This window comes from Chlamydomonas reinhardtii, chromosome 6 (assembly GCF_000002595.2).
Source record: "Chlamydomonas reinhardtii strain CC-503 cw92 mt+ chromosome 6, whole genome shotgun sequence".
Taxonomy (NCBI): Eukaryota; Viridiplantae; Chlorophyta; class Chlorophyceae; order Chlamydomonadales; family Chlamydomonadaceae; genus Chlamydomonas; species Chlamydomonas reinhardtii.
In genome coordinates this window covers 8,976,213-9,003,296 of record NC_057009.1, presented here as the reverse complement: position 1 = coordinate 9,003,296, position 27,084 = coordinate 8,976,213, and the positions used below count along the sequence as shown (strand labels likewise).

The following is a 27,084-nucleotide window of genomic DNA, read 5'->3' as shown; positions in this document are numbered from 1 at the left end:
AACAACAGATTGACACCTTACACACCTCTTGCGACACCACGTCTCGCATTCCACTTCAGGAGCAGATCGTTAATTGCAAGGTCCCACTCGCTAGGTGCAAAAATGACAACCGTTGTGTCCTTCGATGTTGACGGTATGTTGTTGCTATTCGGCAACTTGCTGGCTGATCGGCCATGCTTCCAGCTCTCAGAGACAACCGGCCTCGTCACACCTACCGCTTGCAGGCACTCTCATCCATTCAGTTGGCGACAAGTCAAATAAGTTACACAAGGACGCGTTTACGCATGGACTCAAGGTGTGCAGGCGTGGGGGGCACTGGGGTTGCCACGTTCAACCACCCCTGCCACCGCCCCCTCCGCGACGCAACAGGTCGGACTTGGTCTGGACACTCACATTGACGTGATCGCCCACCACGGTAGCACGGGTAAGCGTGGCGTGCGGGCATGGGGAGGACAATATTCAGCAGCTCGGGTGCTGTGTAGTTTATTACCTTTGTGGTCGTGTCATCATGTGGATGGCGAGGGGACAGGACAGTGCTTGATCTGTTGGTGGCAGCTAAGACGGGCACTGACTTACATCAGGATGACAAGTCAGCTCATGGTCCCCTGTTGGTACTCTGGCCTTCATCCACGTCATACCACGCCCCACTTGCTTCCCTGTGTTGCTTCTTCCACTCATCAGATCCGCTTATCCTCATTAAGGTGAGCCATCCCATACCCTTGCTGGACAACAGCGGGTGCATAGTCTGCAGACATGTCAGACGGGCCATTCAGCTGCAGGGTGCTGGGGTTACGGTGCTGGCGGCGTCTCTTTATCGCCTGACTGGCCGCCCTAACAAGGCCATGCATACGGTATCCACGTGTAGGTAGCAGAACACCACGGCATTTCAAAGCAAGAGGTAGGTCGGAATCACTAGTATCAAACCAGTTTGCCTTTACTTCTGGTGCTCAGACACGCTTGAAATTCTGTGCGTTGTGCCTGCGTGCGTGGTGTTGTCGCAGGCTGCGTGTGCAGTGACAGTGACAGTGACAAGCACCGTGACCCCACACTTTATTACTGCCGCGCCTCGTAGGCAATGGCCAAGCTGCCTGCGATGGAGGCAGCCATGAACGCCTACTTCACGGAGCACCGTGATGAGGCGGCGGTGGGTCTGGAGCTGCTGCCGGGCGTCAAGGAGTTGCTCACTCGCCTCAAGGTGCGGAGAGGCGACGGAGGGAACTGATGGCGGGAGGTAGGCCATAGTTGCGAGCCTCATGCTGCGGTTTCAAAGCCGTTTTTATAGTTGCTCTGGAGGCCACCTGTCAGTGCCAGGCGCCCCACAGCTGTTACCAGTGCCTGAACTTGACGTGTTGATGGCCCCGCCCTGCAACACCTCAACCTCCATAGCCCCACCCCTGCGCAGGCCCTGCCCAACGTCGCCACCTGCCTGGTGACGGGCAACCTGGAGCCCATCGGATGGGGCAAGATGGAGAAACTGGGTAGGTGGGCGCTGAGAAAGGCTGCTATGCACGCACATACACACTCAGCACGGCACGGCCTTGCTCCCTTCTCCCCGCATCATCACCACTCTTCCCTCCCTTCCCTGCAGGCGTCTTGGATCTGTTCAGCAGCCCCCGCTTCGGCGGGTTTGGCTCGGATTTCTGCAGCGGCAACACGGAGGAGTCATGGAAGGACCGTGGCGAGTTCGTGCGCGTCGCGGCCCGCAAGTGCGAGGAGCTGCATGGTATGTGTTTGGGACACATCGCCAAAAGGCGGCCAAGCTGGCGCACTTGATGCGGCCGTTGCAACAGCCCTTTGCTCATGGCATCGCAGGCAAGGTTGGCGCACGGTTCCATGTGGGCGACACGCCCATGGACATCAAGGTAGGGGCAGAAGAAGCAACACAACATAAGGCCATCGTATGGTCTGACATGTCTCCTGTCAGAGGTGGTGTTGTAGACTTCACACAGCGCCCCCATGCGCCTGGCATATCCCCATGCGCCTGGCATATCTGGTCCTGGTGCACCGTGTCTTGCCGTTGGCGAGCGTCACTCCGTGCCCGGTCCCCCAACTTTGCATAGGCTGCTGTAGACGCGGGCGCGGTGCCTGTGGCGGTGGCGACCGGCATCTACACTGCTGAGCAGCTGAAGGCGGTGGCCGAGGGCGTGGTGGTGCTGGACTCTCTGAGCGACGTGCAGGCAGTGCTGCGCGTCATGAAGCTGGCGGCGGCCTAGCCCAGGCAACAAGGGGGACATCGAGGACCGCGCCGCATTCGAGGACGCAGACGCATTGTATGCGTACATAGGGTACTTTTGGATGTGAGCCCCCCGAGCGGTTGGCTCTGCTGTGGCATCGCGATTGCCAGGCACCTGGTTTGGCTATGTGCCTGTGGAAACCGACTCCGGCTATGTCCGGGCGATGAGGTTGTTTGGCCTCAGACTGAGGAGGGGCTCAGCCCCTCTTCCCGTGACCGCGGAACACTTGTTGATGTGAGGCACCGCGCCCTCTCCGTACTGATCACAATACCGTACAGTGCAATGCAATGCCTTGTCATTGTGTGCGCAACGCAGAGCCTTGCAACGCCCTTTACATCCTACGTATATGTGCGATCATGCGTGTGCAACCAGGTCATGACTGGTGAAGGTCAAGAATTTGATACGATTACCGTTGGGACAAGAAAGGTGGCTTTCCCTCGCAAGGGAAAAGAGGGCTGAGCCCACGCCACGTCCTCCATCTGAGGCCGAAGGTTCCGACACTAGCCTCATCTCCCGGACATCAGCCGGGGTCGGTTTGTGCAGGCACCGCCCGCCATATGTGCCCAGTCGCGCCCAGCTATCAAGCACTAGTGCAGCAGGCAGCAGGCAACCAGACAGCAAGGAAAACCTCCACCTCTCAACACCCCTGCCGCTGCAGCCGACTGCCCGCTACGCCATGCTCATCAGCACAGGTCGCTAACCAGACAACACCGGCAGGTCTCAACCTGCGCGCCGGCGCCGCTTTGAAGGCGGCGCCGCGCTGTCCTCCTCCACGTGGCCTTGCCCGCCCCCTCTGCTCCGAACATGGGCGGACTTCACGAATTGTTTGGCCTGTGCTACGGCTTTAAAGTTTGAAGTTGGCAACTCTTCCTTTGTGGAATCCGCGTGACAGGGCTGCTTTCCTTGCGACCTCGCGACCTCGCGAAAGTCAATTGTCCATGGACGCGCGAAGGCACTTCTCGCTCCGCCCGAATTTTCCCATTCCCATTACCGTTAGGAAAATTACATTTCGAGAACGCATCTATTACACTGCACTTGGCACAACGATTGTACCTGGTTTCTGTCAACCTCTCCACACAATTGCAAGTCCAACTCCAGCACGTGCACGCCGTGGTGCCAGCGAACCGGCTGTCCTCAACAAAGCAACAGCTCCAACACTGTAATACATATCATAGGCAACAGTACCCATAACTATACAGCAGTCTGCTGGGGCCACCAGCACATGCCAGCAACAATTGTCAATCAGCATCAACTATCAATCCCCCACGCCACCTTACACTATTGCGTGGGCATGCGCGCCGGCGCGAGCTCCCGGCTTAGTCATCCCTGGGCTCTGGCAGGGGCTTCCCCGGCAGCCAGGGTACCAATGCGCTTGTGGTGGCCTGGTATGCAGCATACTCGGGGTACTTGGAGACGGAGATGCGCTCTGTGATCCACAGCGAGCCGGCGTGGAACAGCACGGTGAGCCCCACCGACCCCGCCGCCGCCCAGCCCAGGCCGCAGTGCGAGGGCCCCACTGCACACAGCATATACACTGCCCACCACAGCGAGTACTCGCAAAAGAACGCCGGGTGACGGCTGAAGCGGAACAAGCCGCTGGTGCGGAAGCCGCGCCGGTAATCGCCACGACGTGGCTTGCCCGCCGCAATGAGCGCGTGCTTGTGGCGCTGGAACGCCCACTGCTGCTCGTCAGCCACCACCTCGCCCAGCAGCAGGACCGCAAACGCCGCCACCCCAACCCAGCCTCCGGCCCCCATGGGCTCCGGTGTGCCGCCCGCCTGCCTTGCCTTGTGTGCGGCTGTGGCCGCCACGAACGCCGGCAGGGTGATGGCCAGGCATAGCGCGTGTTGCACCGCCGCCACAAACACCAGGTTAAACACCTCAAACAGCGCCCGGGGCATCAGCGTGCGCACCACTGCCCAGCGGTAGTCCTCGAAGCGGAGGCTGTAGCCGCCCTTGCGTGCGAAGTTGTAGGTCAGGCGGCAACCCCATGCAGCCGTTAGAGCGCAAGCCAGCAGCAGCCGCATGTCTGCTCCACTGGTGGCCAGCGCCGTCAGTAGACGGCCAGAAAGCGAACCCAAGGCAAGGCCCGAGGCAGAACCCGAGTGCGCCGCCGCTGCCGCCGCACGCAGCGCCGCCGCTGCCACAGCCAGCTCCCGGCGTGACAGGATGCTTATGTATATGGGAGGCAGAATGGACCTGCGGGGGTTACGGCGGCCAATGCAAGAGTTGGGAAGAGGTGCAAGTCAGGTCATTTTCTTGCGACGGATGAGGGAGGGGACCGCCTGCCTGTCAGAGCCGTGACCGAGGAACACTTGTCTTGCGACGCCGCCCACGGTCCTCACAGTGACTCACTGCCCGACCGCATCGCCTGCCGCCCCACCCACCCGCCCCTGCTGCAAGCTCACCACATGCGGTCTACATGGCTACAGTTGTGAGTTGCCAGGTACCACACCCAGCATAGGGCCGCAGCAAGGAGCGCCAGTGCCTCCGCCAGCACCAATGGGTCCTGGTGCGCCCAGATGCTGTATAACGCGGTCCAAGGTTCGCCTGGCAATCGGCGCAGCAGCGCACCTAGCTGCAGTGTCGCATCAGCGGCCTCCACCAGATAGTGGCGATTCCCCGCGAAGCAGGTTAAGACCCATGGCGACATTTAGTGCACCGCAAGTTGAGTGCAGTGACACGCTTTAGAATGTCGACTTTGGTCGATTCTGTATATCAATTTCAAACGTGTGAAAGACGTCAACAGCACGATGGTGACCACCAGCTCGATCCAACTTTCCATCCGTGGCCATGCTCTTTACATGTCTATGTGATGTCCACTAGCACTCACAATCGAGTAAACACCATCAAGCGCCAATGTGGCTGCAATTGGGGTTGATTGGGTTAGGAGCATTTGCGCTCGCTAGCGCCCACACATACCTGGAGCGCCAATCGGCAAATAAGGGCAGCAGCTCTAATAGCGCTGATTCGTCACCAACCAAGCAGCTGCCCAAGCCGGACGGCAGCACGCCCAAAGGAGGCCAGAGCGTCTTCACCTCGCAGCTTTGGAAGGAGGCCACCTCTGCGGCTCGAAAGCTGCGCAAGTAGAGCACTAGTCATATGGCTTCGCAGCTTCGCCTGGCCGGCGCAGGATCGCTCGCGGCGAGCTCCTGCCAGTCTACCTCCGCCGGCGTGCGTCGGAGTCCGCGCCAGGGTTGGCCTGTGACCCCTTGCTCCACACATGTGTACTACCGTCAGCACAGCACGGCGTCTTCTCTCACAATCGCCTCTTCCGCCTACTCCCGCTCCTCCTGGCGCAGCGCTATCCTGGAGGAGCAGGGCGAGCCGCCGTTGCCGCCGCCGCCGCAGCAGCAGCGCCCCGCAAGTGGGCCAGAGACTAACGGCAGCCGGGAGGCGCAGGCGAGTGCAGCTGATGCAGTAACCAATGTGCCGCAGGAGGCGCCGACACCGTGCGGTCTGAGTGCTGCTGAGTTGCGCGTGAAGCTAAGCCTGGCTGCGGGCAGCGGGCGACTAGACCTCACGGACGCAAGGCTTACCGAGCTGCCGGCCGAGGTGGCAGAGCTGACCGAGCTACAGGTGGGTGGGAGACAGTGGGCGTGGAGCCGTGGCCCGTGGGCCAGATCAACGGTGCGGCACATCGCACACGTCCTGCAGTGCGTAGACTTTGCCGTGTATTTGCATTTAGGTAAAACTGTATGTCCTGACGGGTTATCCCTGCCCCCGCTCCTGCTGGCCGCCAGGAGCTGCAGCTGTCTGGCAACTGCCTGACCCGCCTGCCAGAATCCATCTCGCGGCTGACTGCGCTGCGGCGACTGGGCCTGGCCGGCAACCTGCTCACAGAGCTACCGCCAGGCATTGGCGCACTGACTGCCCTGGAGGGGCTGTGGCTGCATGGCAACCTGCTCACTAGCCTGCCGCCGCAGCTTGGGCGGCTGGAAGCCTTGAGGGCGCTGTCTCTAGCAGGTGATGGGGCGGCGTGATTGCTTGGCGGCCACTGCACCCAGTACCAGCACCATGCTTTGTATGTGTCTAGGGACGTCAGGAAGGTCGTGTCATGGCTTTTGCACTGGACCGGACATAACAGCCTGGGCGCATTTACAGAGCTGCGCAGCAGAGGTAAACCACCCAGCATGAGCACACACCCGTCTGACAGTTATGCGTCCTTGGCAATGTGTGCATGGGGTCTCCTCCAGGCAACTGCATCTCCCAGCTGCCGCCCGGCTGCCTGTCCGGCCTCACCTCGCTCACCGACCTGACCTTGGCTGGCAACCGGCTGACGGACCTGCCGCCCGGCGAGCTGGAGCCCCTGACGGCACTGCGCAAACTGGCGCTCAACGGCAACCGGCTGGGACAGGGCCGTGACACAGGCGCTCAGGGTCCGCTGCCACTGGGCATGGGCCGCCACATGAGCGCACTGCAGGAGCTCATGCTGCAGGTGTGTGCGTGTGGGGGGGGGAGAGGAGGACTTGGGAGGGGGGGGGGGAGGCGGACAGTGATCAGGCTTTGCCCTGGGACCCCTTCAGCGCAAGCACACCGTGCGCCGTGCCCCTTGTCCCCACAGCTCTTGCACACTTCCTCGCGCTTTCACAGGGCAACTGCCTGGAAGCTGTGGAGGCGTCCTTGTTTGAGTGCCCGGTGAGGCAGGATGCGAAAGCCTGAGTCGGGGCTTTGCAGCGATATGCTACTTTACTTGCAGCACGTGCTTTCTCTCACCTTGCTGCTGACCCCTGAACAACCCCTCGCCCCAGGCTCTGACGGAGCTGTCTCTGGCGGACAACCGCCTCACGCACCTGCCTGATCGCCTGTCTGGCGCAACCCGCCTGGCCCGCCTGCACCTATTTGGCAACCGGCTGCAGCGGCTGGCGGTGCGGCAGCTGGCGGGGCTGCCGGCACTGTCCACCGTGTGGCTGGAGGGCAACATGCAGCTGCCCGGAGCCGACGTGGCGGCGCTGGTGGCGGCTGCCGGGCTGGGCGGCATGCCTGCCCTCAAGGCGCTGGGGCTGGACCAGAGCCAGCTAGCGGCCTTGAGGCAGCAGGTCGGGGCAGGGGGCGGCAGTGCCGGCGCGGCAGCTGCTGCCGTGGAGGTGCTGCCGCGCAATGTGCGAGTGGGCAGTGTGCTGGAGTGGCAGGGGCCGGGCCCTTACGACACAGAGGAGCAGGCTGGCGGCGGGGGTCCTGGCTATTTCAAGCTGCAGTACGGCCCGCAGCGACCGGGCGCACCCCTGAACGGCGCGGCCAGCAGCAACGACGTGCTGGTGGTGGCGTTCGGCAGCGCCCCCGGCACTCCCAACTGGGGCGGCCTGCTGGGCAAGGTGTACAAGGCGGCACAGTCGGCGGCGGAGAGGTGAGGAAGCGACCGCAGCATCTAGCCGGGGGGGGGGGGGAAATACCTGCTGGCTCTCACGCGCTGCAGTTGTTGGCGTGGGTTTCTCACCACTCCACTTACCTGGCAGGGTCCTCGCCATTCCTCTGCTCTCGCTCCTCCCACCGCAGCTACTTCGACGTCCTGTACGTGGCCGACCCCAGCCGCGACTGGTACGGTGGCGGCAGTGAGGCCGCCTACGCCTACTACCGCTCCCGGCTGGCCGCCACCACCCGCTCCTACCGCCGTGTGCTGATGCTGGGCGACTCCATGGGCGCCACCGCCTGCCTTCTGTTCGCGGACCTGGCCACAGCCGCACTGGCCTTCTGCCCGCAGGTGCGAGCGAAGACACCGGCATTGGCGCGGTGGATAGGACCGTGTGGGGGTGGGACACCTGGATTGGAGGAAATGGTGATTCTGCCTAGTGCCGTCCGGGAATTTGCGGCCATGTGCGCTGTACTAGACCGACGTAAGACTGCCCTGCTGAACAAAGTCCTTCTGCTGCCCCCACCTCTCCCTCACGCGCCCCTTCATCCCCATCCACCCCAGGTGGACTTGACCACAGCCTCCATCCGCCCAGGCCGCCCGGCCGAGTGGTTCGCGTCCCTGAAGCGGCGCCTGATGGCCTCTGTGGCGGCATTTGGGGGCTCTGGCGGCGGCGGTTCTGCAGATGGGTTGCCAGCTCCTGACGGCACTGGTGACGGCGGTGGCCAGCTGGTGGTGCTGGTGGGCACGTGGGCTCACGACCTGGACCAGGCCAACATGCTGCCGCACGCCACGCAGCAGCAGCAGGCGGCAGTTGCTGATGCCTCTGCAGCCGGGCGCCAGCAAGACAGGGCGCGCAGGGCAGCTCGCAGCGCTGGATGGCGCGATGCGGGTGCGGAGCCACAGGTGGTTGGGGCCGCAGTGCACCGCAGCCCCTGGGCGTGGCAGCAAGGAGGCGAGGGCTCTGGTGCGTCTAGTCCTGATAGCAGCAGCTTGGGTGTAAATGCAGAGGGCACGGGTGCGGGTGGGGGTGTGGTAGTGAAGGTGTTCAACGTTGATAGCCATCGCTTGGCGGCGGCACTGGATGCACAGGGTCAGCTAACGCCGTTGATCCGCAGCGCAGTGCTGGCAGAGCTATCGCTCCGGGGGGCTATCGTGCGCGTGTCGAACTTGTTGTAGGTGCTGTGCAGCAAGGCACTAGTTGCGGCAGAACTAGCAGGGCTACGCATGTGTGCAATAGGATTAATTGATGTATGGAATGCTAGGGTCTGCGGCGTGGGTCTGCGGATACGGACTTACCCCTGTCCTATCGCATGGGGTATACGAGTAGGGGGGCGCGCGGGGTGGGCAGCCACAGCTGGCTAACACTGGCCCAAGCAACGTCAACGTATGTTGAGAATCCCTTGCAGGCTGCCTGCGCACTACAAAGTGACGCCCGGTCTATGGTTGATCATAATGTCAAAAGTACTTATGGTTTTGGACTCTGTCAAAAAGCCGGTTTGAGGACGCCAATGGAGAGGGAGTACGGCCCCAATGAACATGGCTGGGTATGGGTGTCTGCGTTGCATCTCAGTCATTATTTGTGTAGGCTGTTTTTATGTGGCGCGGGTCGTTTGGGAGCGGTTTCATCTTTTGTTGGCAACAGGGGGCGGCCGGGAGCCGCTGCCCACGGCCAGGCTCTTCGTTTTCCCACCCTCCCGCCCAACGAAGAGCAGCTGCATCGGGGGGGATGGGCCGCTGCATGCGCCGCTTGCGAGCGAAATGCGGCACGAGCCGCCCGCCCTGCCAGGAGGCTGGGGCGGGGCGGGGTCTCGGTCTTTCCCCCACCATTCCGTTGGCGCCCGCCTCGGTGCAGCATAGCGGGATGGTCGTGCGGGAGGTTTCTTGATTTGCTTTGAGGTGTTTGCACAGGAATAGGGCTGGCAGTCACGAGGGTGTTGGTAGCGGTGCTTGGGTGTTAGCGACGGGGAGGTTGCTTGGGTGTGGCGGGAGGAACTTGTGCCGGCGTGCCTAACAGTTCGGGCGCGGGAGTGGTGGAGACCCTAAAGCGTGAACGCGCATGATTTGAGACTGGCTAACAAGGACAAAGATGAGAGAGGGCCGGGCGAGCGGCCATTGCGGCCTAAAATACTGACTACTGACTTCGCGCCCCAGACCTTGTGTTCCAACTGGATCCGGCACCTGTCTCCGGCTCTCCGCAGGCGCCGGTGCAATGGAGGCATATTCATAGTTACGAAGTATTGCTGAGGCGCAGCATAACGTGTCATAACTACGTGTATAGTGGAGCAGCACCAACAAACACACCGCTCGACAGCAACAATTATGATGGAGCCAGTGCCCCAACCTTCCTGTTTTGGAGGGCCTAGCAAGAAAGACATGTACGAACGATTAACACGAGCAAATGAAACTATTCGGCTGCGCGACAGCGAGCTGGGGGACGCCAGACGGCAGGTAGCGGAAGTCAGTAGTCGTCTGCGCGCCGAGCAACAAGAAAGGGCGGAGCAGCAGCGGCTCGTGGAGCAGCAGCGCATTCAGCTGGAATCTCGCCTGGCGACCGTTCAGCAAGAGAAGGCCGCGGTCATGCGCCTGCGCGAGCAGCTGGAGCAACAGCTCGCACAGGAGCAGCAACGCTGTAAGGCACTTGTGGTGCAGCACAATGTGTTGCAAGTGGTTGCCGCTCAGGGGATTTTGGGGGGGTTTGCAACCAGGAACTGAGGTGCCCCAACCACTTAAGACCTGTCGTCCCGAACAACCTTACCCCACGTGCTCTGGGGTAATGTACAGCTGCCTCCCTGTCGGACAAGGCCACATCGCTGACGGAGAAGCTGGCGGAGCAGCAGCGCTCGCTGGAGCACCAGGCGCGCGTCAACGCACGCACGGAGCGGAAGCTGCAGGCTGAGGAACAGAAGTCGCGGCGCCTGCAGAAGCAGCTCCAAAGCTTTACGGTGGTAAGTTCGATAACTGAGGAGATTGAAGAAGCGGCGCGCACAGCATGTGCGGGGCATCACGCACTGGGCCCTAGTGCTCCCTACATGGCGTGGAGCAAAGCGTGCCGTACTGCCTTCACCGCAGCCTGTGCTATCGCCGCCGAGTCAGCGCAGGAGTCCGATGTGCAACAACATCGCCGTTACCCAAAGGTTCCACTTGTATGACACGTTTCGCTTTTACAGACCATGGAGGAGGTGTCAAAAGTGCTTTATTCAGTGGAGCGGGAGGAAAAGGTTGTGGCGACAGGCAGCTTGAGCCGCAGCGAGCGCAAGGTCCGTTCCTCTGCGGTGAGTAGCGGAAAGAGAAGCATGACGCTTGGACCGGCTGGGAACCCACGTTGAAAGGGTATGGGTGGCCAATGTGGGGCCCATGTGACAAGGGAGTTGGTGTCCCATACAAGAATTGGGGGGCTGAGCCGCACCACATCACACATCGCCTGTGCGAGGCCAAATGTCTTTCGAACTACGGTAGCCTCATCTGTGGACATAGCACGGCCAGCTTGTACAGGCACCGCCAGCCAGGTGTGCGCTCGGTCCAGCGGCAAGCCATATCAAATTTTGAAAGCCGTACTGGTGATGCCACTGTGTGCACACAAACAGATACCCCATGGCCTACCCGACTGTTCACAGGCTGACACGCTGCGGCAGTCGCTGGCCGCCTTCAAGGCCTTCAAGGAGGCGGAGACGGAGGGGCCCGAGGGCCCGCAGCCCGACCAGGACAAGCAGGTGGCCGCGTGAGGCAGTGCGGCGGACGGATGGCAGTGTGGGTGTATCGACAGCTCCCAGATGATCTGATGGCAGTCTGCTTAGAGCTACTAGACGTTTGGTTAGATGCAGACATTTGGGGAGGGGGGAGGCCACGAAATGGCATCTCCGGTTCATAACGAAAGAGTGGACAGTTGCTGCTGTCGGGGCCTGAACACGATCTTGTCAAGGCGGCGGGCCTGATGCCGGTCGTTAGCATGGGTGCATGGGTGAGTTACATTAATGTTTTATACATTTGGCAAGGCCAAGCAATGACATGGTGGATGTGATGATGGCGTGATGATGGTGGTGCTTGCGCCACTGACTTGGGCAGAGGTGGGGTCTGAATTGGGCAGAGGTGGGGGCGGAGGTCCCAGGGTTGGACATACAGTGCCCTCCACGGGTGCGACATGCCCCCACGGTACTAGGACCATCCGTGGCTATCGCCAACGCCGCGTCCCCACACGCCGAAGCAATGTGTTGAGTTTGCGCCTAGGACAGACGAACCACTCAGGACGGTATAAGAGGGCTAGCGCTCAGACAGGATCAACCTATCTTGCTCCTCACATCACGGACCTAGGCCGGACGGCTTGGGAGGACAGCATGTACAAATGATTGCGACGAGTGTACATGTAACCGATGTAACGAGGAACGGTCCAGGAGATGAGGTAGACGCTTGCGGCCTCAGACTGTAGACATGGCGTGGGCTCAGGTCCACTTTCCCTTGCGAGGGAAAACCACCTGTCTTGTCAATAACCCGCCATGTTGCTCAGACGAGAAATCTGCGCCCCGAGTGGCCATCCCCGCCGGTGGGCCCGCCGCGCCCCCCTGCTGTTCCCCCGTTGACCCATCTGCACCGGCCCACCGGCTGGGGCGCAAAGCCTTGGAAACTTGGTTGCTTGGAGCAGGCACTGGCAGGCACGGGTATCACCAGCGGACCTCCCAGGAGGGTGGGAATTTCGGGGATTGGCTGTTTTAGCGTAGTTGGGACTACCCGTTTCCAAGCACTGTTGCAGTTCCCTAGCGGGCCGGCCCAGCACTGCTGGATGCCCGCGCCGGCTGGATGCGTCTCCGACCCCGATGCCCTGGATGGCTCGCCCAGACATCCCTCCCACCCTCCTACCTCCCTCAGTTCACATGCTGAATGTTGCCATCTGCCTTGACACCAGCTTGGATTTATAGGTCTGATAGCAGGGGGGGGGGGTAAGGATGCCGCAGACATACCCCACCCTTCAAATCGAAAGAGCTTGACGAGAGCGTTCAGAATCCGCTTTCAGAATTTTGATCAGGGTAGTAATTGCGGAGATATGGATGCGGATTACAATTGAAGGGACAGCCCGACAAGCGGGGGCACGCCGTACCCACGCCGCGAAGGGCCATCTGCGACCCAGAGAAACAACACCCGCCCCCTGGTTGGCTACCGACCTTCATAGTGTTACGCACATGAGTCGAAGGAGATATGGGCCCCCAAAGTTCAGGGTCGGTCGTCGGTCCCCAGGGTCCCCAAGGTTTCGTCACGGTGTGCCGGAAACTTTCGTCTGGGCCTCATAAGACAGCAGGGCAAGCCCAGACCGTTGCCCAAAGCATGTAATGGATGCTTTAACAGCTGGGAAACGTCAGGAGCCTACCAGAAGACGAAGGGCTACCGCCCGTCAACACATGTCGGGTTGGGATGTTGGGGTGCGACATGTCTCGCCTGACCAGATCGTGCCACAAGTCACGGACCGGTGCTTGCGCGCCGGAGGAAAACGCATGTGTATGTCCCATGCGTAGGTAAGTCTCGTGGGCGTGCTTTACACGGGTGCAACTGAACGGCCGCAAGATGTTCTCAACATGTTGACAACATGGCTGTGGTCAAGACGCGCCCGACGAACTTTCCGTGTTTACATGTTAATAGAGCTCGCTGAAAGCAGTCGTTTGGCACCATCCTGGAAGAAAACAGAGGGGATTTAGGGGGTGTACGGCACGGTACGGCACGGTCGGTCGTCGGTCAGGGGGGGTCGGGAGGTTTTGCGGGGTGGGGTCTGGAACTATTGTTCGTACCCCCCCCCTGCTGATAGCCCTCGCTTCACTGGGCTCAGGCGCTCAGCGCTAAAGCCACGTGCTGTCCCTGTCAGGGATACACCTGTGGGGATACACCGTAGAGAGCGCCGGCGGCGGGTCGGCGAACGTGCCATGGAGTGGGAGCAGGTGAGACGGAGGCGACGATGTGTGTGGTTGTGCTAGTAAGAGATAAGGTGTTGTACTGTGGAGTCGATAGCGCTAACATGTCGTGCTGGACAGACATGACTGTGAGTACCTCGGTACCAGGGCGGCTCTGTACTGCTTGTCTGCCTGAATGGCCCGTGGTGGCGTGCGCCGTGCGGTCCTTCTTGGTCCTTTGGGGCCTGGGCGCCCGTGAGGCCGTGAAGCCGTGACGCGATGGGGCGGCATTATTGCGCTGGCTCAGCGCCTGCTGGGCGCTGACGCTTCTCCGGGGTGGTTCCGGGAGAGGCTGTGGGTGTGGGCGACGCGTTGGAGGGCACCTGCTGTGAGGGTTCACCAATCCCCAGAACAAGTTGGCCCCAGTACATACTCGGCAGGGGCGCATGCGGGCAATTGAACAGGGGCACGAAACATAATGAGAGTGCGCAGCGAGACACGTCGTGGCAACCGACTCGCATGGGCACAGGTGGGCACGCCTCGGCGCAGGTCATCGCACACATGGCCGTGTCGATGATGGGAAACCTCACTTGTCACAGCTCTGGCAATCATTCATCGCAATAAGGCTGATATACTCAGTGTTACATTGGACCTAGCGGGCACGTTAACTACGCGCTCGAGAACTTGGTCAAATATTCTGGGCGCAGAATGCGTTGCACCTCGGTAATTGATTCATTAATGCTGATATCATGTATCGTGAGCGACTCCATCGCTGCTGAAGCGTCATAGACGGGGTGAACGTGGAAGATTGGGCAAGCAATCAACGCTTCTCTCTCGGTTCTCCGCTTGGTGAGCACCATAGGGAATGATACGGCCATCAGGCTAGTAATGCTATGTTTTGCATTCATACGCAATCCACTGCAGTGGTGCACGCCGAAGGCCAGTCGCCTTCCTCCCCCTTCCCCGAACCGCAGTTCTGGGCGCCCACCTCGGGTCTCGCAGTAGTGCTGGGGCAGCCCCTCCCTGCAAATGCCTTTCTCCGACCTCCAGGAGTGGCTGCTGGGGGGCTCAGGTCAATCCAGTAGCAGTCACCGTGGCCGCCATGTGGAGAGGTCCGAGACGCAGGAGATTGAGCGCAACTTAATTGCCATGCGCATGCGTGGCGACAAATGGACGCTGGACCGCGGTGCCGGCTACTATGCCGCTGAGAGAACCCGGAAGAAGCTGTCGTACCTAGTGCAGACCGGGAAGTGAGCGGGGGCTGGCGGGGGGGAGGGGATGCGTTGGTAGGGTCGCTGTGCGCTGACGAGATGTTGTAGAGGAGTACGCTGTGGGCGACCGCGGGGCCGGGGCTACTAAATGGGAAGTGGCACCCTAACAGCCTCCACTGTGACGCAGGCATGCTGGGCGCACACGTGTGCGCTACGTGGGCGTCGGCTGGCGCTCCTTCCTGGCGCACGTGCTGCGGCGAGGTGGGCTGAGGGCAGGCGGGGGCTCGGAGGGCCGCGGCGGCGATGTCCCTTGTCCCTTGCACTCCAGCATCCCTGAATCACAGCGTACTGGTTGTTTGTCAGTCAGAGCTGTCAGTTGATACGCTGGTGCTTTGATCTTGCGCCTGGTGTGCTAGTGTCGGATGTCCATTCGCCCCCCTCCCAGACTTCTTCACCACGGCCGTCAACGCCACGCTGGTCCAGCTGGTGGCGGTGCTGGTGGTGTGGTACTTCTCTATGCTACTGGGCTGGAGCACTGTGTACTACATCATCTGGAAGTGAGAGGGGACAGAGGGGGGAGGCATTGGGCTTGTGGTGGCGGCTGGGGCAGTAAAGGCAGCATGGGCTGCAGGGGCTGTCATAGTATATGCAGGCAGGCAGCCCTCACCCCCCTCATCAGGTATCCTCCCTCCATTTCCCGGACCTCCTCTTGCCCGCTGCCCCCCTCCGCCTCCTGCCTCCTGCCCGCCAGCTGGAACTCCAACTGCTTCATCGGCTTCCACGGCTTCCGCTCCGCCTTCATGTACGCCACGGAGACACAGCAGACCATTGGTGAGGAATGAGGAGTCAGCACACTGGACACACGCCCCCCCCACTGCCCCTGCAGCTGACCTCTACATATGCACTATGGCATCCATGCGGCGTCTGTTGCGCTGCCCTCGCCCGAGCACCTGGCCCTACCCCCTGCCGCCCTCAGGCTACGGCGAGCGCGCCACTGGCGAGTGCTGGGTGGCGGCGCTGTGTGTGTCCGTGCACTCCCTACAGGTGCGTGCGTTCATCAATGAAACGGAAAAGAGACCCGCCTGCAAACCCCCTTCGGGCGAACGGACGACCTGACCCCGAAGTGTACCCATATGCGTCCATGCGCCGTGCTGAGCGCGCTAGATTGCATTGGTTACAAGAGGGACTTGCTGACGCGCTAGAAACGTTTATCGTGCACGCACTATCCAAAGTAGTCCCTTCCAGTCAAATTCACATACAGCCCGTCGTGAAGTTGCGAAACACGCGTATGTTGTGTGTGCGCGTGTGTGTTGAAAGGTACAGGGTGCGTGTGTGTATGTGTGTGCGTGGAGGGGGAGCATCAGGATGTCGCCCGCCTTCCCGCCTCAAAACTAGTTATGCCAAGAACTTCTGCCTCCTTCCCCCGCACCCTAGCCTTGCCACGCACGCGTTACCGTTCTAAGACGTCCTGCGCGTTTCGTTTAGTCGCGAAAGCGCGCATCACCACACGCTTCTACGACAAACGCTGCTGGGACGCTTTCCACGGCATCCGGCTGTCGCGGTTCGTACACGCCTCCTCCAGCGTCAACGAAGGTGCCAGACGCGATAATTTCGTTCGTCGCTATCCTCGACGCAGACACCTTTCCCGTTGAAACTGCAGTCCTAATGTACACACTGGTGCGGCAAAACTACCCCACGCACTTCCTGCGCCAGAAAATTCGCGACCAGCTTGAGTGGTGGCCGGAGCTCTCTCTCCTTGAGCTCCTTGAACGGCCGGCCGGCCTCCCCATCGAACGCTGCATCCTTGACCTATTCGGCACGCTGTGCGGCCCCCAGCCGCCGCCTTCCCCACCGCGTGCGTTGCCTACTCAAACCTAGCTTGATGCGCCACGCCCCGGGCAGCTGCATGCGTTGCTGCAACTAAGCTAGCAGAGCGGGCTGGGGTCTTGCTTTTGTCGCGCTACCTGCGCCGCGCTGGACCGCCCTCTACCTCTGCCCCGCTTTGTGCATGCGTGACGCGGTATGGTGCGGCGCCTGCGCTCGCGGCGCGCAGGTGAGTAACAGAGCAAGCCGGGTCTAGGAAAGTGCAGCGGCGGCAGCGTTGCACAAGCAGCCGCATGTGCATCCTAGCGCTGATGAGCTTTACGCGAACGCTCTACTTACACTACGACGAACACGGTCAAAACAGAGTAGTTTGGGAAGCATGGGAGAGCAGCAGCCTTCGGAGGGTCTACGCGCAGGAGCTGGCCACTACTGGACGCCACGGTCATCGGTGACGACGCGCCTGCTGTACCCATGTGCCTGGCTACAACTCCGCTATTTCTTGATTCTGGTATTCATGATTGTAACTCCCTCCCGTTGTGCAGGCGCTGCTGCTGGACAGCGTCATCCTGGGCATTGTGTTCAGCCGCATCAGCCACCCCAAGCAGCGTGGCCGCACAGTGCTCGTCAGCGACTGCGCGTGTATGGCGCGGAGAGACGGACAGCTCAAGTTGTGAGTGCAAGCCGGGGTGTGGCGGGGCGGGGCGGGCCGAGTAGGCAGCCTGCGGAGTGGAGGGGCTGTGCGCGCCTCCAACCCCAGCGTGGGCCATCCATGTGGGGGCAGGGGGTGAGGTTGGATTACGGGAATATATAGGGATGGCTCAGTGTGTTGGTGCAGGTGGTGGTCTGGTTTCTCGTGCAGGCTTACCAGGCCTGTTCGGAGCCCGCAGCCAGAGCCCGGAGAACCAATGTCACCTTCGCGTGCTGTGGCCCGATGTGGCAGTTTGAGCTGGAATCTATAACCTCCGCCACACACACGCAAACCTACCCACCCCCGTTCCCACAGCATGTTCCGCCTGGCTGACATTCAGCGCCGCTCCGTTATCGACCCGCGAGTGCGAGTGGAGATGTACACATGGGGTGGAGGCCGGCGCACGGCCGAGGGCGAGCGGATACCCGTCATCGCGCAGGTGGGTGCAGCTGGAGGTTTCCGAGGTGGCCTGGCGGGGTGGGCAGCAGCGGGAGAGGGCATGGCGGAGGGTCATAAGCGATATCGCAAAGACCGAGTGGTGGGGGCGGGGTGGCGCGAGGGCTGCATCTCAAGAGTTCGTTTGCATGGAAGAGGCGCACCGGCAGCGAAGCATGGCACGCAGTTCTTGCTCTTGATTGCTCGCAGCAGTTTTTACACATCGGCACCCCAGGCCTCCGAAGCGGCCAGGTCCTACGCCTGTGTGACCTGAAGGATGTGATGGGAACGAGTCCCCCCCCCCGCCCCGCCCCCACTCGCCCACCCCATCCCCAGGAGCTGTCGGTGAGCATGGACCGCACGCTGCTGCTGCCTGTGGTGGTGGAGCACAACGTGGACGAGGCCTCGCCGCTGTTCGGACACACACTGCAGAGCCTGGAGGTGAGGGGTCAAGGGGGGTGATTTCCACCATTCCAGATATTTATGAGCAGGGGAGGCGGGCGGTTGGGATGTGCTGGCCTGGTGTGAAGGGTGTGCCGAATAGAGGTGAGAAGTGGTAGCTATCGCCAACGTTATCCATTGGGCCATGCTTGGCACGCATGCATCCTGTGCACGTGTTTCATCAGTTTTGCATTGTCCCCCCTGCCGCCTCCTCCTCCCTTTCCCCCAGGGTGTGTCTGCTGAGATCGTGGTGACGTTCGAGGCCAGCAGTGAGCTGGGCGACACATTCATGGCGCGTCAGTCCTACCTGCCCAGTGAGATACACTGGGGACACACGTTCGTCAACATCATCAAACCGCCGCAGCCGCCCGACACGCAGGCGGAGGTGGACCTGTCCCGCTTCCACGACGTGGAGCCGCAGCCGGGCCTGGGCGACGAGATGACCATGCCGCACCGCCTCAGCCGCCGGGTGGTGGCGGGCGGCAGCTCGGGTGCGGGCGCGGTGGTGCCTGGTCGGCTGCTGTGTGAGAACACCCTGGTGCTGAGCGAGGACGCGGTGGTGACATGCCGCAACGGCCGGCCCTACCTCATGTTCCGACTGGGAGACACATTCCCCGGACACGTGGTGGACGTCACGGTGAGGGCGGCAGGGCAGGGGCGGCGGGGGGGGGGTTGTAAATTCCAGCCCAAACTAAACCAAACAAAGCTAGCGGGGGAGGGGAGGGCAGGAGGGCGCTCGCAGGGGGGAGGAGGCATGCGTTGAGGGTTAGGCATGGCTAGAGACTGGAGGAGGGGTACCTGGAGCGAGCACCATGACCATGACCACGACCTTGCACCCCTCACTTTGAGCCATGAATGGACCGACGCCCAACAAACACTCCCCACTCACGGTTGTGCCACACTTGCAAATGCTCTTTACCCCTACGGCCTACGCCTACCCGGCTGCTTCCCCCCCCCCCCCATCCCCTGACCCAGGTGACCGCCACTCTGTACCGCTGGCACGCCTCCCACACTGCTGAGGGCGAGTTCCTGCCGTACGAGGAACAGGTGCTAGAGATGGAGCCCTCACAGCTGCTGCTGCGGTAGGCGGCGTAAGGGTGGGCAGGGCGGGGGGGCAGTCGCGACACAGCCTCTTAATATAATCCGCTTCTGTCGCACTAACCTACTCAACTATCAAGTTGCAATGACCCCTCCGCCTTCCCCCCACCCCGCAGCTACCCAGTGACCCTGACGCACGAGCTGGACCCCGCCACCAGCCCTGTGGCGCACTGGGCCACGCAAAAGGGGCTGAGGCAGGACGCGGACGCGGAGGTTGTGGTGGTGGCGCGGGTGAGAGGGGAGGGGGGAGAGGGGCAGGGAAAGGCAGGTAGGTTATGACAACCAAGCTCGTGAGCGCTGGACGCTGCCAAGCACTGTGTCGGCGCATGTAGAGGAGTAGGTGTGGGAACGAGCTGCAGGTCTGGTGTCCGGACATGGCCAGCGCCTTGCATGTTTGGGTCGTGCGGATGCCGCCGTGGTGCGCGTGGCGCATTGCACGCACGCGCGCTCTCACTCACCGGAGAGCATGCACATCTTTTGCACCCACCGCCTCACCGTGCCTCCACCGCTGCCCTCACCCCTCCGCTCCCTGTTGTCTCAGGGCACTCTGTACTCGCGGCAGGAGGTGGTCACCCGCTCCCGAGTGTACAGCGTGCTGGGGGACGTCAAGGTGCGAGGGAAGGCGTAGGCGGTAGGGGTTGGCGTGCGTGCAGCAGCCGCTGCTTCTGATGCAGGCCCCCTCCTTACCCTCCTTCTTCCCTCCGCTGCTCATTCTCCAAACCACCGCCACCCCTCCTGTGCACCTGCAGTGGGGCCACGCCTTCCTGCCTGTGGTGCTTCCCGGCACCAGCGCCACCTCTGGCGGAAACGTGACCTCCTCCAAGCTGGGTGCGGCAGTGGACTGGAGCCACTTCCACTCCACCTCGCCCATCAACATGCCGCCGGCGCCCGCAGCGCCCAGGGCCTCGCCAAAGGCCCAGGTGAGTGCGGGCGGCTGAGAGGCGGGGCGGGCGGACCGGGGCGGAGCAACGCGCCTGGGTGTACCAGGGGGCCAGCAGCAGTATGTGCCGCGGGCTTGCATGGCAACGTAAACGAGGATAACACCAACAGGCGGTTGACGCTGCCGCGTCCTTCCTCATGTGTGCATGTGTCGCCGCAGTCGCCGCGCCTTAGCAGTGCAGACGGCAACTCTGCACAGCCTGGCGGCACTGGAGGCGGAGCAGGCGGCGGCTCTACCAGCGGCGCCGCACCCAGCGCCGCGAGCGCGTTCGCCTCCGACACGGCCTTTGCGTCCGCGGTGTCCACTGCAGGGGCACACGCGGCGGCACATGCGGCGGCCAGCGTGTTTGCACCGGGTGGCCTCGGGGGCGGCACCGGCACCGGCACCACATCTTCCTCGGGGCTCCGCGGCGGCGGCATGTTTGCTCCTGCCTCGGGCGTGCACGGCGGCTCCCGACTGGTGTGTGTAGGGGTGCGCGGGGGCAGCTGCCGATACGGGGCCGTGGGGTCGCGGATGCAGGGGTGCGTAAGCCGCCCACCTAGTGTGCACGTGCATTTACTGCATGGGCCCTCGTCAGCAGCCTGCGCGTCTTACCACCACGCTGCTACCCCCAAGCCCCCATAGCGACCAAAGAGTGACTCGCCACCCCCGCCCGTCGCCCCTGGCCCCCTGCCCGCAGTCCGGCATCCGCGCCTCGCACCCCGCGCCCGCCCCGCCCGTGCTGCGCCTGCCCTCCGACCTCACCGCCTCCACTGGCAACCTGGCGGGGCTGGCGGGGGCGGCTGCAGGCGGAGGGGCAGGTGGGGGCGGCATGCATGTGGGCACGCCCTTTCCGCACCACGCCTCCTTAGCCCTGACACTGACGCAGCTGCATTCTCAGCGGGAGCAGCGGGAAAAGGCGCAGCAAGGAGAGGCGGCAGCAGGGAGTCACGGCCCCGCCCCAGCCGCTGCTGCCGGCGGGGTGTCGGCGCACGCCACAGCAGTGCAGCAGCTGCAGCGGGGTGTGGGCGTGGGCATGGCGGCGGCTGCGCTGCACCGGAGTCCGTCCTCCCTGTTGCTGCAGGCGGGCGGAGCGGAGCCACCCGCGGCTGCCACCGCCTTTGCCGCGCCGGGCGCTGTGTCGTTCATACGCATGACAGGTGGGGACGGCGCGTGCAGGAGGATGCCAGTGTTGCTCGCGCGTGCCTGCTGGGTGCTCGAGCATGGCCTGCTGCCTGCTGCCTCCCACCTGCTGCGCTGCGCTTCCACATCAACAACCCTATTGCCCCCCCCCCCCCAAACTGCAGACGATGAGTCTCTGACGGGTCCGGGCAGTGAGGACCACCTCAGCGGCGGATCCCCCAACTCCACTCTCGGCTCCGGGCCCGCGCCGCAGCAGCAGCCCGGGATAGCCGTGTACGGCTCAGGCGTGATGGGCCGCCCTGTCGCAGCCGGAGCCGGAGGAGCAGGCAGCGTGACGGGGCCGAGGGAGGTGAGTGTGCTCCCCGACAGCAGAGGCTGGCGCGGCGGGGACAGGCTGGGGCCGTTACGGATGTGTTCTGCAGAAGTGGTCATAAGGAAAAGCATGGGAGGGAAGACCCTGACGCAGGCAAGCTCCAGAGCTGTCACCCTTACTTCCATCCTCCCGCCGCCACTCCCCCAGGGCGACCGCAAGGACGTGGACAAGACGTGGCACCAGACTCGCTCCCTGTTCGCCGCACTGGAGGGCATCCAGGACTACCTGCAGCAGCAGGAGGCGGAGCGGCTAGCAGCGGAGGCGGCGGGGCTTACAACGGCACCAGCATCAGAAGACGGCGCCGCGCCGTCTGGCGGCAGCGGCAACAACAGGCCTCTGCCACCGGGCGCATTCTTTTAGTCAGCTTCAAACACATGGTGCCCCTTCATGAGACTTGAGCTCCTGGCGCGTTCCGCGTTCGGGAGTCTGCGGGCGAGAAGAGGATGCGGTCAATGCAGCATCAAGGGTATGACTGCTGCGCCTTTACTGTCGTGTCATTGTTTGGGCCTTGCATACCGTTGGTGCATGAGGACAGCCGGCGGGCGGGCAGCCCTTAACTGACCTGGCCTTAGATCTCGGAGATGTACTTTGTGGCGCGGACCGCTGGCCTCAGGCGGTGGACATGTGGTGTGCGATGAGCCCACCGTGCCCATATCTACGGTGCGGGTGGCTTACTTATCAGTACACGAGTAAAGAGCACCCGAGTGCTTGCTTGAGTTTTATGGTGTGTGACTGGTGGCAACATGTTGAGCCTATTCGTCAGAGCACACGGATCCACCACATACAGATCCGCCCCTTCCGGGTGTGGGTGCGGACGTGAGCATGGGGCAACCCCTTGGTGTCCTTCACTCCTTCCTGGACTGGCGGGCGCTGTAGTACATGGTGATGTAGCCCACACGCACACAGCTAGCTAGCTAGCGCGTAAGGCGCTGCGTGCACATCTGTCGCCTGGCCATGAATTGCAAGGTCATAGCCCATCCAGCACGCGGCCCAGCACGGGCATGCATTTCAGTGCCGCTTTGAGTACTTGAGCACCCTGGCTTTACCTCAGGGCATCCAATCCGAGGTCCCATTTTGATCAAGTTCAGCTAAGCGATTAGGCCATCACAAACGACTCTCTCAACGCCTCACACTGACGCTCGACACCTCAAGTCACTACACTCATCACTCATCAGCCTCTTCATTCTCGTGTCTACCGTACCTTTCCGCACCCGGTTCACATGTGACGTACACGCCACCAGCCCACCACTTGTGCCTCTGATCACACTCGCGGAGCCTTCCCATAAAGAACCTGCCTGCATCTCCGCCGCACCGCCCATCAACCACCTGTTTCTTCCCGTGTTCTCCGCCCTGCCAACCGCTATGCTGGCCCCAGGCCGCTGCTCTGCCTGGAGGGCGCCGCCGAGCCGCTGGCCTCCAGGTCCAGCAGGAAGGGGTCGGCCGCCAGAGCCGCCAGCGGGGGGCAGTCCAGCGCCGCGCGGGACACGTCGGCGTCCGCGTGAATGCTGCAGGCAGAGGGCCGGGGCACGGCATCTGTGACTGAGTTCTGTTTCTGGCATCTGCGGCTGGGCAGGGCATCCATCATGCAAGGTTAGACTCCGCCAGCGGTTTTACGCTGTTGAGGTCGCGCGCTCACTGGCGGAGACTGCTATTGAAGTGGCTGCGGCATGCGCGGGTCCGCTCCCCATCGCGGGTCCGCTGTGGACGTCTGCACTGCCCCAGGCCCGCGAACAAGGACATGCGGCCCAGGGTGCGACCCGCCTCCCCGCCATACAGGTGGGTATAATTCTCTATAATGGGTGTGGCGCAATTTAATTTTTGTGTTGGGTTGCAAGCGCGCCGCGAGCTGGGTGTTACTTGATGGTAAGGGAGTCGACTGTCTGCGGTCTACGGGCAACGCCGACAAGGAGGACAAGGCTCAAGGACGTTCAAGATGATGTTAAGGCCAAACCTCCTCCCCGCTCTGCGGGCTGGTTCTGGGTCTCGGTTTCTGTGGGATTGGAGTAAACTAAACCCCCACCCCCACCCCCAAACCCACCCGACCGACACACACACACACACACACGCACACGCACACACACACACACACACACGCACACGCACACACACACACACGCACACGCACACACACACACACACGCACACACACACACACACACATGCACACACGCGCGCGCGCGCTCTCACCGCGCCACCAGGTCCTCCAGGCTGCTGAAGTTGGCCTCGGGCCGCACGTAGCCGCAAATGACCAGGCTCAGGGTCTCGCCGTAGAAGGGCTGTGTGCATGTAGGTAGGTAGGTAGGAAGGGGCCCGGGTGAAGACGGGGCACATGTGCGGCTTGAGGGCAAGTGGGGTCGGTTGCGGGTGCACAGGCACAGGACCCTTGCCCACAGCCACCTCACACAAACACGCCACCGGCCCCACCCCTGCCCGCCCCCCCGCACCCACCTGGTCAAAGTCCGCCAGGATCCAGGGCTCTAGTGTCTTCTCCTTGTTGGCAAAGAAGGGGTTCCAGCCGATGGACAGGACCTGGCACCAGCGCCAGCAATCAGCAGGGGAGGAGCGCAGCAGCGGGACACATCAGGGCACATACCGACACACGGCCATAAGCAACACGGCATCGCCAGTGGTCGCACGCCCCCCCCCCCTCTCACCGTCTTGTGGATCTCCGGCCGCTGTCCCACCCGCGCCCAGCCGGCGTAAATGCCCGTCACCGCCTCCGCCAGGTGTTTGGCCACAGCCGCTGGGCACACGTTGGCAGTGGGGATGCCCAGCTCCTGGGTCAGGAGTAAGTGAGCGGGGGCACCGGGTCACGCGCATAGGGCACACCCCATTGATGTACCTGGCACTGCACACCCTGTCTCCTAGGTGCGTGTGTGGCTCCATCGTGACGACGTACATGGCCACTGCTCACCCCCATACACACACACCCGCCCACCTTGGATCCGCGGCCGAAGCCCTTGACCACCTCTCCCCTGAGCCGCACCACCCGGTCCATGGGGATGACGCCGCCGCCCGGGTGGCCCGCGGGCGGCAGGGTGTCATGGAAGCGCGGCAGGCCGTACGACTCGGGGCAGAACGCCAGCAGCGAGGGCAGCAGCTGCAGCAGGCCAGAGGCGGCGGCGGGGTCTGCCGGCCCGAACTCCGCCCCTACCCCCACCAGGCTGGGCACCACCACCACCCGCATGCCGGCACTGGTCGCGCCCGCCGCCCCGCTGGGTGCGTCCTCTAGCACCAGGCACTGAGCGGCAGGCACACCCAGACCCGCGGCAGCCGCAAGGAACACGTCCGGGTGCGGCTTGCCGTTGGTAACCTGCAGGTGGGGTGGGGGGGTGGGGAGCGAGGGCACAGCATGAATGAGAAGTAGATGTGGTTGTAACAAAGCTGACACCACTTGGGGGCGGCCCGTTGCCCCTCGGAAGCCAGTTGCCCCTCGCCCTCGCCCTCGCTCCCAGACCTCCCCCTCACACCTCGTCACCGCACACCACCACTGCGCCCGGCCTCTCCGCCAGCAGCTGCCGCAGCTCGGGCTTGCGGCTCATCTTGGAGTTGAAGGTGGCTCGGGGCGTGGAGGTGGCCACGGCGAAGGGCACACCGCTGGCAGCCAGGTGCCGCACCAGCCGCAGGGCGCCCGGCAGTAGCGGGGCATCAGCCCACCTGGGCAGGGCGAGGGGCGAGGCGTGCAGGGTGGGGGGAGGTGGCGGAGCTGCACGAGCGCAGGGCGCAGGAGACAGGAGCACAACCCTCCAGGGAAAGGAACTTGCGCAGCCACAGCCGCAACGGCAAGCCATGCTGGCCACCCCACCGGCCCGTCGCCCACCCCACCCACCGTGCGGCCAGCAGCGGCTCTGATTCCGCCAAAAGCTGCTCGGCCGGCACCGGCAGGGCCAGGATCTGAAGGATGTGTGCGAGCGCGGGGACAGGAGGTGAGCATGCAACAGGAAGATGGAGCCCAGTCAAGGAACGGCGTGAGTGGCTTGAAGCGCTGTGTATGGCTATGAATGAGCTTCATTACAAGGGGGGCCGCCTGCCTGGGCTCGACCAAGTCAGTCAGGCGATGGCCACCACCCCTCTTGCTTGCGTTAGCCCCGAGGGCAGGCGGAGTCTATGGGTACTCGGACTTTGGCCCTTAGTCCGCTAGCCAGACACGCCCAGCCGGCCCCACCAACGGCGCACCTCCGCAACTGAGGCCCAGCATTCAAGCGGCCGCTTGCCTGCAGCAGACAGCCGCCAAACATGTCAGCAAGATACGAACGTGTGCGTCAACGCAATGCTGCCACAACCTTAACCAACCATGACGGCACAACGGACACACGTGCCTTCAACGAACCCTGACCCACCCAGGGCCGCCCTCTGCGCCTCCAGTGTCAGGTCCTTGCCATAGCGCTCCACTACACTGCGGGCCACCTCCACACAGAGGCTCTCTGCGGGGCAGGGCGGGCAGGCGATGGTGCGCTGAGGATGGAAATGGGCCACGCCTCAACACAAAATTCGTCCGCGGAGGAATGCATATCCGCACCCGTATCAAGTATTAGCCCATCCAAGTCCAGCAAAACTGCCTTGACTGGATTGTCCACTTCACCGGCTGTTTGGCCCATCTCGGGTTTGCTGTAGCTCCCACTGATGTCTTGCAGTGGCAATTATGTTGTCTTTGTACGTAGCGATACATCGATCGGCTTTGGGCTCGTTGCCAAGTGGCGTGGCCCTCGCATGATGGCGCCGTCTGTCCATGCGATTTCCCCTGTTTCCCCAGCCTGCCCGCTCGGAGCCAGGCCCGCGTGTTTAGGTCAGCCCTCCGATCCCTTTCTGTACTCAGCCCCAACCACTGGACTCAGCCACTGATCTGATACTCAGCCTCCAAGCTCAGCCCAAGACGAGCCTCGCACCTTCAGCCCATTCAGCCCATTCACTCCCAGCCCCAACAACGGACTCAGACCCTCTCAGACTCAGACGGTGGACTCAGACTCAGACTCAGACTTTCGCTCACTCAGCCCTGCTCGGCATTCAGCCTCGCAGTCTCAGCCCAACCAGTCACGTGACTCACGTCCCTACACGTTTACTCAGCCTCGCACCTTCAGCCCAGCTCGGCACTCAGCCTCGCCAGAGGGGTGGCATGGGGCAAGGTACGGGGTGAAGGATGGGTCCCGGCGCCGGTCACGGGTCACCCCTCCGTGGATTAGATTGGGTTTGACCGACCAGGGATTGGAACACCACTTTGGGGGAATGGGGTTGGGACGGCAGGGATTGGAACCAGGCTTTCAGGGATTGGGATAGGGACGGCAAGGATCGGAATCCGGATCTCAGGGACTTGCTCAGGGATTGGGATTGGAGGTCGCCGAGGTCGCGGCACATAGAATAGCAAGTCGGTCTATGCGGGGTGACCAGAGGATCGGTAGGATCGGTACCCCATTCCACCCTAGCAGTCACAGCCCCTGCACACTTACTCTGTCCCGCTCACTTACTCCGCCCCTGCATTACGTACTCCGTCGCTGCAT

The 27,084-nt window shown here is 62.5% G+C and overlaps 6 protein-coding genes across 6 annotated transcripts; 4 read left to right on the top strand and 2 right to left on the bottom strand.

Moving 5' to 3' along the window:
- The first annotated feature begins 31 nt into the window (after nt 1-31).
- Nucleotides 32-2,657, top strand: CHLRE_06g311850v5 (uncharacterized protein). The gene is made up of 10 exons (XM_001691130.2): nt 32-133; nt 225-295; nt 370-424; nt 682-701; nt 866-898; nt 1,073-1,195; nt 1,403-1,478; nt 1,589-1,723; nt 1,813-1,862; nt 2,061-2,657. The coding sequence occupies exons 1-10, from the start codon at nt 103-105 to the stop codon at nt 2,211-2,213; spliced, it is 747 nt and encodes a 248-aa protein (XP_001691182.2). The 5' UTR covers nt 32-102; the 3' UTR covers nt 2,214-2,657.
- Nucleotides 2,658-2,669: 12 nt separating this feature from the next.
- CHLRE_06g311800v5 (uncharacterized protein) lies at nt 2,670-4,941 on the bottom strand. The gene is made up of 2 exons (XM_043063807.1): nt 4,643-4,941; nt 2,670-4,433 (listed from the first exon to the last, which is right to left on the bottom strand). The coding sequence occupies exons 1-2, from the start codon at nt 4,885-4,887 to the stop codon at nt 3,551-3,553; spliced, it is 1,128 nt and encodes a 375-aa protein (XP_042924513.1). The 5' UTR covers nt 4,888-4,941; the 3' UTR covers nt 2,670-3,550.
- A 132-nt stretch (nt 4,942-5,073) lies between these two features.
- Nucleotides 5,074-9,717, top strand: CHLRE_06g311750v5 (uncharacterized protein). The gene is made up of 7 exons (XM_043063806.1): nt 5,074-5,813; nt 5,978-6,200; nt 6,431-6,672; nt 6,828-6,872; nt 6,986-7,581; nt 7,731-7,935; nt 8,149-9,717. The coding sequence occupies exons 1-7, from the start codon at nt 5,337-5,339 to the stop codon at nt 8,761-8,763; spliced, it is 2,403 nt and encodes an 800-aa protein (XP_042924512.1). The 5' UTR covers nt 5,074-5,336; the 3' UTR covers nt 8,764-9,717.
- A 104-nt stretch (nt 9,718-9,821) lies between these two features.
- CHLRE_06g311700v5 (uncharacterized protein) lies at nt 9,822-11,972 on the top strand. Its single transcript, XM_001691132.2, has 4 exons — nt 9,822-10,216; nt 10,369-10,532; nt 10,755-10,859; nt 11,202-11,972. The coding sequence occupies exons 1-4, from the start codon at nt 9,961-9,963 to the stop codon at nt 11,307-11,309; spliced, it is 633 nt and encodes a 210-aa protein (XP_001691184.2). The 5' UTR covers nt 9,822-9,960; the 3' UTR covers nt 11,310-11,972.
- A 2,109-nt stretch (nt 11,973-14,081) lies between these two features.
- CHLRE_06g311650v5 (uncharacterized protein) lies at nt 14,082-22,497 on the top strand. Its single transcript, XM_043063805.1, has 18 exons — nt 14,082-14,306; nt 14,432-14,707; nt 14,856-14,929; nt 15,114-15,225; nt 15,420-15,499; nt 15,645-15,712; nt 17,035-17,162; nt 17,496-17,619; nt 17,952-18,056; nt 18,286-18,693; nt 19,032-19,138; nt 19,271-19,385; nt 19,696-19,764; nt 19,904-20,074; nt 20,254-20,553; nt 20,774-21,233; nt 21,381-21,565; nt 21,737-22,497. Exons 2-18 carry the CDS (start codon nt 14,487-14,489, stop codon nt 21,947-21,949), a joined length of 2,940 nt encoding a protein of 979 aa, XP_042924511.1. The 5' UTR covers nt 14,082-14,306; nt 14,432-14,486; the 3' UTR covers nt 21,950-22,497.
- Nucleotides 22,498-22,499: 2 nt separating this feature from the next.
- On the bottom strand, nt 22,500-26,241 carry CHLRE_06g311600v5 (uncharacterized protein). Its single transcript, XM_001691279.2, has 10 exons — nt 26,109-26,241; nt 25,930-26,013; nt 25,766-25,803; nt 25,419-25,483; nt 25,060-25,246; nt 24,528-24,902; nt 24,244-24,366; nt 24,038-24,118; nt 23,777-23,865; nt 22,500-23,094 (listed from the first exon to the last, which is right to left on the bottom strand). The coding sequence occupies exons 1-10, from the start codon at nt 26,185-26,187 to the stop codon at nt 22,950-22,952; spliced, it is 1,266 nt and encodes a 421-aa protein (XP_001691331.1). The 5' UTR covers nt 26,188-26,241; the 3' UTR covers nt 22,500-22,949.
- Between the last annotated feature and the right edge of the window lie 843 nt (nt 26,242-27,084).

What these genes read in the sequence shown, in the direction of transcription:
- CHLRE_06g311800v5 (XM_043063807.1), bottom strand. Translation starts at nt 4,887, where the DNA reads ATGTCGCCATGGGTCTTAACCTGCTTCGCGGGGAATCGCCACTATCTG. An exon ending in AGCCATGTAGACCGCATGTG is followed by an intron (nt 4,434 to 4,642) that starts GTGAGCTTGCAG and finishes TAACCCCCGCAG; the next exon opens with GTCCATTCTGCCTCCCATAT.
- CHLRE_06g311750v5 (XM_043063806.1), top strand. Translation starts at nt 5,337, where the DNA reads ATGGCTTCGCAGCTTCGCCTGGCCGGCGCAGGATCGCTCGCGGCGAGC. An exon ending in GCACAGTCGGCGGCGGAGAG is followed by an intron (nt 7,582 to 7,730) that starts GTGAGGAAGCGA and finishes CTCCCACCGCAG; the next exon opens with CTACTTCGACGTCCTGTACG. An exon ending in CACTGGCCTTCTGCCCGCAG is followed by an intron (nt 7,936 to 8,148) that starts GTGCGAGCGAAG and finishes CATCCACCCCAG; the next exon opens with GTGGACTTGACCACAGCCTC.
- CHLRE_06g311650v5 (XM_043063805.1), top strand. Translation starts at nt 14,487, where the DNA reads ATGCCTTTCTCCGACCTCCAGGAGTGGCTGCTGGGGGGCTCAGGTCAA. An exon ending in GACACGTGGTGGACGTCACG is followed by an intron (nt 18,694 to 19,031) that starts GTGAGGGCGGCA and finishes CCCCTGACCCAG; the next exon opens with GTGACCGCCACTCTGTACCG. An exon ending in AGGTTGTGGTGGTGGCGCGG is followed by an intron (nt 19,386 to 19,695) that starts GTGAGAGGGGAG and finishes CTGTTGTCTCAG; the next exon opens with GGCACTCTGTACTCGCGGCA.
- CHLRE_06g311600v5 (XM_001691279.2), bottom strand. Translation starts at nt 26,187, where the DNA reads ATGGGCCAAACAGCCGGTGAAGTGGACAATCCAGTCAAGGCAGTTTTG. An exon ending in GGCGCAGAGGGCGGCCCTGG is followed by an intron (nt 25,804 to 25,929) that starts GTGGGTCAGGGT and finishes TGTCTGCTGCAG; the next exon opens with GCAAGCGGCCGCTTGAATGC. An exon ending in GAGCCGCTGCTGGCCGCACG is followed by an intron (nt 25,247 to 25,418) that starts GTGGGTGGGGTG and finishes CGCCCTGCCCAG; the next exon opens with GTGGGCTGATGCCCCGCTAC.
- CHLRE_06g311850v5 (XM_001691130.2), top strand. Translation starts at nt 103, where the DNA reads ATGACAACCGTTGTGTCCTTCGATGTTGACG. An exon ending in GGGCAAGATGGAGAAACTGG is followed by an intron (nt 1,479 to 1,588) that starts GTAGGTGGGCGC and finishes CCTTCCCTGCAG; the next exon opens with GCGTCTTGGATCTGTTCAGC. An exon ending in ACACGCCCATGGACATCAAG is followed by an intron (nt 1,863 to 2,060) that starts GTAGGGGCAGAA and finishes AACTTTGCATAG; the next exon opens with GCTGCTGTAGACGCGGGCGC.
- CHLRE_06g311700v5 (XM_001691132.2), top strand. Translation starts at nt 9,961, where the DNA reads ATGTACGAACGATTAACACGAGCAAATGAAACTATTCGGCTGCGCGAC. An exon ending in CGCACAGGAGCAGCAACGCT is followed by an intron (nt 10,217 to 10,368) that starts GTAAGGCACTTG and finishes GGTAATGTACAG; the next exon opens with CTGCCTCCCTGTCGGACAAG. An exon ending in GCAAGGTCCGTTCCTCTGCG is followed by an intron (nt 10,860 to 11,201) that starts GTGAGTAGCGGA and finishes GACTGTTCACAG; the next exon opens with GCTGACACGCTGCGGCAGTC.